We start from the raw sequence: 8319 nt of genomic DNA on the forward strand, positions 1-8319 counted from the left end.
CTTCAACAACCTTCATTTGCATACCTGATCTATGCTTTTCCCTTTTATTTTATTTTTTTAGTTTCTTTCTTCACTGCATTGTTTCACTAGCTTGTCTTCACGTTTTGTCAAACCTTCAAATTGCTTGTTTTCACGTCAAAGCTTCAAAGTGCTTTAGAGTCTGAGACTTCATGTTATTTTTGAATAATGGCTATGGTTTGGTAAAGTTCTGAATGGTTCCTACTTCCAAGATATGATTATCTTTGAGTGAATTTGAAAATTATTATTTTATTTGGTTTTTTAATGGGTTGATGGGTTATTTATACTGCTGCCTACTCGAGTACATTGAACAGAGGGTCTACTTTGTGTAGGCATAGAGCTGTCCAATCTCTTTATCAGTTATCACACCGTGAGTCATTAATTTATTATAATAAATTAATAATTATGAAATGCTATGGAAATTAGTGTAATTTGTGCAAAAAAATTGTAAATGTATTCAACAAAAAAAATTATAAAAGTGGGAGATATATGTGTGTGTGTGTGTGTGTATTTTAAAACCCGAAACATTTTGAAACGGTACACCGAAATTGGCCGGTACCGAAATATTTCGTTCCACTAAATAAACCGAAACAGGTTCTGGAACGAAATTAATAACAATTTTCCTAAAGAGTAAAACTGCTGACACAAACTATTTTATAATATTTTTACAAATTATTGATGCGGCAAATTTTTACTGGTTCTTATTTAGATCTCTCACTAATATTGTTTTTTTACTTACCAATAACTACTAAAAAAAGTTTAAAATAGTTTGTATCTTTATTACTTTCTTTCAGAAATTTTAATCAACCTTACCGCAATCAAAACAATGCTTCTCACTTAACCCGAAGCACTTTAAACAACCAAACAAACTCCGGTAATGGTAATGCATGGCAGCCTTTGCATGGAAAAACCTTACGTGGGAGCATGAATGCATCCACATGCCACCATGGCATATAGCCACCCAAGTATATATTCCTATGCCAAAACCAGCCCTCACCATCCCTCCTTACACGTGCTTTACATGCACGGCCCAACATCTTCTACAAATACCAACCGCTTCCTCCTTAGTTTCTCACCAAAATATTTCATCAAAACCCCATTACTATGTCATACCACAACTCTTCAACAATGGCCAAGCTCTCAGCCGTCGCTGCTTTCCTTGTAACCCTTTTGCTCATTGCCCACGCCACTGCCTACCGCTGCGAGTCTGGCGAGAGCTGCAGCGAGCAGCTTCAGCAACAGCAGTTCCTCAACCATTGCCAGATGCACCTGAGGCACGAATGTCAGTCAGGGCGTTTTGACAGCAATACTTCTGACGAAAGCCAGCAATTTCAGCAGTGTTGCCGTCAGCTGAAGCAGATGGACAGAGGGTGCCGATGTGATGGGTTGAACATGATGATGAGGGAGCTGATGAGAGAAGAGCAAGGTCAGCAGGAAATCCAAAAGATGATGCAGATGGCTCAGAACTTGCCAAATCAATGCAACATGAAGCCCCGCCGCTGTGAAATGGAAATGCTTTCGTTCCGGTACTAGAGAGCTAGCCATGCATGCATGTATGGATGTGTACCTACAGTAATAGGGTCACTTGTAGCTCTAGCATTGTAGCTAGAGATAAAGGGCGACTACTGAATAGCAAAAATAAAGCACATCATCGTGTGCAAATGTAACGTAATTAGCTCTCTTTAATAAAACTAATGCTGTCTTGTTAAAAGTTAAAAAAACAAAATGCCTCTTTGTATGTTTCTTGGTTTTTTTTTTTTTGATAGGAAGGCATTAACTTTATTAAGAAGAAGATAAAAACAGTACATCTTGAGCCAAAATTGGATTTTCTTCTATCCAAGTTACATATTTGTCAGTATTCTTGGCATGCTGAGCCAAGATGTGAGCTGGCCGGTTCCCTATGCGCTTAACATTTGAGAATTGGAAAGATCTGAATGCTTGTACCTTCTGACCAATGCCTGTAATGATGTTATAGATGGATGCTTGAGAACAGCTAACACCGAGCACAGCATCTACAACCATCTTTGAATCACATTCAAAATGAGCATCCCTAATACCAACATCCCAAGCGAAGTCCACAGCCTCCTCCAAAGCTTTTGCTTTTGCCTCTAAAGGACCCAAAGGGCAGACCACCTTCTTGCTCAAGGCCGCTGCTACTAGGCCACCATGATCCCTGATGATGACTCCCACACCCGAAGCCTGTTGGGACTCAGATACCGCTCCATCGACGTTGACCTTGTACCATGGCGGAGAAGGGTTGGTCCACTGTCCCCTATCATGCATCACCGGCTTTGAAAGTTGGAAGTTTGCTAGCTGAAACTCATCAAGCAACAACCGTACCTTCTGCAGAATCGTTGCTGCCGTTTGTCTTGCTTTACCTTGCCTTACCGCATTCCTGTTAAACCACATACTCCAGGCAACTGTTATTACAAGCTCCAACAATTCATTACCCATGCCCGCTGAAAGAATTGTAGGTACCACAAGAGATCAATGAAGTCTCGAAATTGTACCCCCCGGTTATCAAACGGAATTCCTGGCAAGTGACAGCTTCCATACTTACTACTGCATCTTTTTTCATTTTTGTGTAGTTGCAAAACATATCATATTTGGGTCACCTTACTAATTATGATGAAAAAAAAAAGTTATATGGGTCTACATAAGTCAAACAACAACAGTCGTAATAATACGTAGCTCAACTATATAAAGACACGAAGACTAGAAGTTGTGATTGCTTTGGACAGTAACAAATTGACAATGGGAAGATGCTATTCAAAAGATCAAGTATGCCATTGATTAATATGGCCTTCACGGGCTGTCCTCTTCAAGCATATTTTCTTGAGGCAAGGTTCACCTCCAAATTTGTTTGAATGAAAAAATCCTTCCAACCCAGATTGTGACCATGATCCACGTTTACTTTTAGTGATATATGTAACATATTTTATAAGTTATGAGATGTGTTTAAATAATTTAATAAATTAAGTGATTCAATACGTATTAATTGTTTAAGAAACCACCACATAACAGATAGGAAAATATTTTTTCAAACCAATTTGAAGAAAAACTGTCATTTTTAATAGGAACAAAATTATGAACAAGAAGAAAATTTGGAAAAATATGGGGACAAAATTAGGAACAAGATGAAATTTTAAGAGGAGTGCATATTTATTTTCACAATCTTTTTTTATCACTATTGACATAACAAGTTATATATGATTAGAGTAACGTTACTATCACATGGGCTTATTACTAACAAAGTAATATATTGCCACTTCAATGGTATTGTAATTTTGTGAATAATTACAGAAATTTTAAGAGTGCATATTTTTCACAATCTTTTTTTTTTTTTATCACTATTGTCATAACAAGTTACATATGATTGGAGTAATGTTATTATCACATGGGCTTATTACTAACCAAGTAATATATATTGCCACTTCAACGTTATCGTAATTTTGTGAATGATTACAAAAATTAAAATAAAAAATTGCTTTTCAGATCATTTTTATCCAAAATTTTTCCTAATTATTTCAATCATTTCTATAGTTACAAGTGCTAGAATTGTCTCATTTGAATAAAAGATTATACCACGAATTTAATTAGTGTTGCTCATTATAGTTTAAGAGAGAGGACTATCACGTCATTGCACTCCCGAAACAGTGAATAATTGCTCTCATTTTTCAGGATGGAAAAGCCTTTTTTTTTTTTTTTTGGAGAATAAGAAGAAAACATATGCACACATGCACAAAGATAAATAAGCTAATCACCCAAATAAGCTCATCACCCAAAGGGATTCACCCGAGGAACAAGTAATAAAGGATAGCAATACTCACCACTCCATAGAATCCATTTAAGAAATACAAATTAAGTACTCATCATCTATCGGTATTTACCTAAGGATAAGCGTTAAATAACAAGAAATCATTCTTCTCACAAGCAAAAGACAAAAAATAATACTCTACATATTGCCTCTAATTTTCATACATACACGAGTTGGAACTTATATATAGGACTAAATTGCTAGAACAACCTCCAAGCATGAGTAAAGACGGCCTACATTTTCAAAACCAAGCTTTTAATAAAATAAAAACTTGACCAAATACTCAAAAAATAACTAACAATTACTGTTAAATTATCAATTATCTTAAAAGTTTAAACTATTGAGATATAGTAAATTTAATTATTTAACCACACAATTCTAAATTCTAACACTTTCCCTCACGTGTGTACCAAAACTAGTTTTTTAATAGATGAGGCTTAACACGTGAGATTTTAAATGGAAGGTAGAGTGGAGGAGATAGAGATCAAACTCAGGACCTCCTGCTTTGATACCATATTAAATTACCGATTTTATCGTCCCAAAAGTTTAAACTATTAGAAAATTGTGAATTCCCCCCACGTGTGGGTTCAAACTCCCTTTTAACAGGTGAGGCCGAACATGTGGGATTTTTAATATTTTAAATGGGAGGTAAAGCGAAAACGAAGATCAAACTCAGAATTTCCTGCTCTAATACCATGTTAAATTATCGATTGTCCCAAAAACTTAAACTATTGGAAGAATTAGTAATTTAACAATTATAAGACTTGAGAAATGGAAAATACAGTTTTAAAACAAATAGTTAGAACTAAAACCAAAATAATTCAAATTTCTTTGATTAACAAATGCATTCTGCTAAAGCTCAAACAGTCTAGAAGGTAAATGACCTTAATTTTTGAAGTGACTTCAAAATTGTTAATTCAAACTTTTATGAACTTTATATATATAATTAATTTATGACATTTACTTTATAATAATTGTTTTTTAATTATCAAATTGAGACACCAATAAATTTTTTGTGTAGGTAAAGTTTATATTCTAACTCTCTTATACGACAATCAAATATTTTACTTTTTTTTTTTTTTAGAAAGAGATATTTTACTAATTGAATTGATTGCAACCCACCCAACATTTGTGAACTTAAGTAAATGTCTCCCACATTCTTGTGTCAACATGATAATTGATTCGATGAAGTTACCCAACCTTTTTGTCAAAACTGTGAGACATGCATATTTGCTAAGTTTGAAAGCTACTTTTTGATATACAGATAATTTATTAGACGAAGATACCCAATCTTTTTGACAAAACTGTGAGACATATATTGCAAGTTTGAAAGCTACTTTTTGTAATACACTTATCTTTTAAATTGAATATTTTTTATATCACATATACCTAAAACGACATGTTGTGGATGCGAGTTTTAAAACCAGTCTCTCGAAAAAGAAAAAAAAAAGGGGTAAGACTTATTGATCATCTCTTCTAGATACTGTAATATGGAAGTTTGGTGTATAATTAGGTACGACCTTTTTTTTATATATATACATAAGGCATAGTATAGAAAAAGATTTTTTTTTTTTAATATAAAAAAAAAAGTATTTAAAAATCCTATAGTTTAATTCAATGACAAACTAAATTCCTTACTCCTTTAAGTTTACAATATTAATTACAATCTTCAACTGTCACTGTCCAAATGATATATGTGAACCCTAGCCCATTGTTTTTCTTGGGTTCAATCCTTACCTATACCTACTATCCATAACCACGCTTATTCTATTCAGCCACAGATGATAGGATCCCTTGATTCACTGTAGTGCTGCACATGTACAAATCCATCCCTGGAGGAAATATTATATGGATCAATATATTCCAAAAAAAAAAAAAAAAACAAACAAATAAATGCTGGTTAAAATTACGTTAAAAGAAGTCCATTTATTATATAATCTTAAAAATCCGCCAATCTTTATAGTCCTTACATGAATGCATGGTTAGAAAATTATATAGGTCTTTTGGATTCAGCTCTAACCTAGACAATTCAGTTGGAAAAATTGGATATTTAGAACCAAGATCGATCACCTTTCAATAGGCAATTCTACAATAAACACCTGTCATTTGAAGATATACAAAGTCCAAGTCAATCTCAATTCAACAACAACCCAAGTACATATGTGTCTTCACGAGGTTGGTAGTGTTGGCCTTTGTGGAGCCTAGTTATGTTTGATTCGGTTGACGATTCGACCTGACCTGAATAATGTTGCGTGATTTTTTAATGGGAGATTTTCTGAGGCTTAGTCCATGGAGTGGAGGCTTGGGCCCTTTGGCCCGTTTTGTAGCCCATTGTGAATCCTGTGTGCAGGATATAGAAACCGTTTCTGGTGATTGGGGTTTTGTCTTCTTGTTGTTTTTGATAGAGTGAAAATACTATAGCCGCACTTTGAATTTTTCCCTGATAATAGTGAAATCTCGGCAACTCCGTGGACGTAGGCAAATTGCTGAACCACGTAAATATTGTCTTGTACGTGTGATTTTTTTTTTTTAGCGAGTGTTTTCTCTATTTTTTGTTTTTCACAGGTTGAGAATTTCAAGTTGAATTCCCTATAGGTAGGAGAGGGATTGTTTCGTCTGTAATGAAAATTATTCAATAGCAAATAGCAAGAGTAATGTTTCCTCCTCCTTCTCACATAAATGATATGTCTCACAACGAAAATTTGAGTAAAATCCAACAACCATTGAATTTGATGTTGAATGTTTGCTATCTTCATTCGTAAAATGCACACATGCAAAGCATTCTTAAGCAATCATGCACTTGTGATCTTATTAAAATGCGTTTATCGATGGTGGACTTAAATGATTTAAAGAGGCAAATGATGAGCTCCACGTTCACATTGCCTTGCAAACCTTATAAGTTTGTGTTGTGCTTTGCTATGCATATAGAGAGGTGTTACATCCACAATATTTTTACAACAAATCATAAGTGGTTAGTTATTATTGGTTCTAATTTGAATTTACCAACTGAAATTACTTTTTTATCCTACCAATAACAACCCGTAACAACCTGTCACATAGAATTTATTATGAAAATGTTGTGGACATATCATTTCTCATGCATATATCATATTCTCTTTGAGCCCTTCTATTTCTTTTTACTATGGTATCATGACTAGCTCCACCTCACCTTCTGTGCTTCCCTTCATTTGTTTTCGCTTCCCTTCCCTTCCTTTTTCATATCAATTATAGTATTTTATACAATTATTTAAGATATGTGTATGAAATAGTAGAAGTCAACTAGTATACTTTTCCAATTTTTAAACAACCTAATCACAATCAAAACAATGCTTTTCACTTAACCCAAAGCAATTTAAACAACCGAACAAACTCCAATAATGATAATTGTATGGCATAAGGCTTCAAGCCCACTGGGCATTGGGCCTTGGCCCAAGCACACTACTAAGACATTCTCAAGCCCAAATCCAATAGTAGGCGCATTCAGTTGATCGCAAGATAGTTAGGCCCATACCAATCATGTCTGGGTTGATCGGGGGCTGTATTTACCTGGAACAACTCATGACCTCGGCAGCTCGGAATTGCCGTGGGGAGTATCGCTGTTGAGCAACCTTTTGAAAGCAGGAATTAGTTCCAAAGTTATCTCCAAAATTTCCAAAGAAACATATTCCATGTCAGGAATAATCAAATCAGACCCCACCCACACGAGTGAGACTAGAACGTAATCATGAACACTCCACCAACCTTAAGGTATAAATAGGGGAAGTGAGTAAAGAGAAGGGGTTGTTCATTCTAAGCGAGTAGGGAGAGCTAAAGAGAGATAATACTAACCATAGAAAAGAGGTTAGAGGAGAGGGGGAAGTTTCATGTAGGCAAAGAAGTGCAGCTAAGTAATCTAGTTTGGAGCTACCCATAGTAAGAAACTCAAAACCCACCATATAAATAAATTGTGAACCCAACACTAAGCCCAGTCTAGTGAGAAAAACTAGGCATGCACAATAATGGAAGCCTTTGCGTGGAAAAACCTTACGTGGAGGCATGAATGCACACATGCCACTATGCATAAAGCCACCCAAGTATATGCCAAAACCATCCCTCCTTACACGTACTATACATCAAAGACGGACCCATTAAAGGGCAGGGGGGCCATTGCCCCCCCTCTCAAATTTGTTTTTTTTTTTTTTTTTTAGAAACTTTTTTAGCTATTTTATTTGTATGTCCATATTTTAGAGTTTATAGTTGGCCCCCCTCAAATTTTTGGATTAGTCCAAATAGCCCAAAAGAAACTAATCACTTAACCCTTTCTTTGAACCCATGGCCCCTCCATAGTCCAAATACAACACAACAAAAAATCCACAAATCATCAATATCATAATTCAATAACTCATAACCAAGAAAATCTCATAGAAAAAAAAAATTCCCTTACGGGGGTGACAATAATTTATATAACTTTTTAATTGATTTATAAATTATGGGAAAGTCAATTA

General features: G+C 34.9%; 2 protein-coding genes across 2 annotated transcripts; one reads left to right on the plus strand and one right to left on the minus strand.

Annotated features, from left to right (window-relative positions):
* The first annotated feature begins 1146 nt into the window (after nucleotides 1–1146).
* LOC112021019 (2S sulfur-rich seed storage protein 1) lies at nucleotides 1147–1551 on the plus strand. Its single transcript, XM_024053592.2, has one exon. The coding sequence runs from the start codon at nucleotides 1147–1149 to the stop codon at nucleotides 1549–1551; it is 405 nt and encodes a 134-aa protein (XP_023909360.2).
* Nucleotides 1552–1800: 249 nt separating this feature from the next.
* Nucleotides 1801–2472, minus strand: LOC136065048 (uncharacterized). The gene has a single exon (XM_065767709.1). It carries the CDS (start codon nucleotides 2470–2472, stop codon nucleotides 1801–1803), a length of 672 nt encoding a protein of 223 aa, XP_065623781.1.
* Between the last annotated feature and the right edge of the window lie 5847 nt (nucleotides 2473–8319).

Source organism: Quercus suber, unplaced genomic scaffold (assembly GCF_002906115.3).
Source record: "Quercus suber isolate HL8 unplaced genomic scaffold, Cork oak 2.0 scaffold_838, whole genome shotgun sequence".
Taxonomy (NCBI): domain Eukaryota; kingdom Viridiplantae; phylum Streptophyta; class Magnoliopsida; order Fagales; family Fagaceae; genus Quercus; species Quercus suber.

Bases quoted from the DNA above. Each gene is read 5' to 3' on its own strand.
- LOC112021019 (XM_024053592.2), top strand. From the start codon at position 1,147: ATGGCCAAGCTCTCAGCCGTCGCTGCTTTCCTTGTAACCCTTTTGCTC.
- LOC136065048 (XM_065767709.1), bottom strand. From the start codon at position 2,472: ATGGGTAATGAATTGTTGGAGCTTGTAATAACAGTTGCCTGGAGTATG.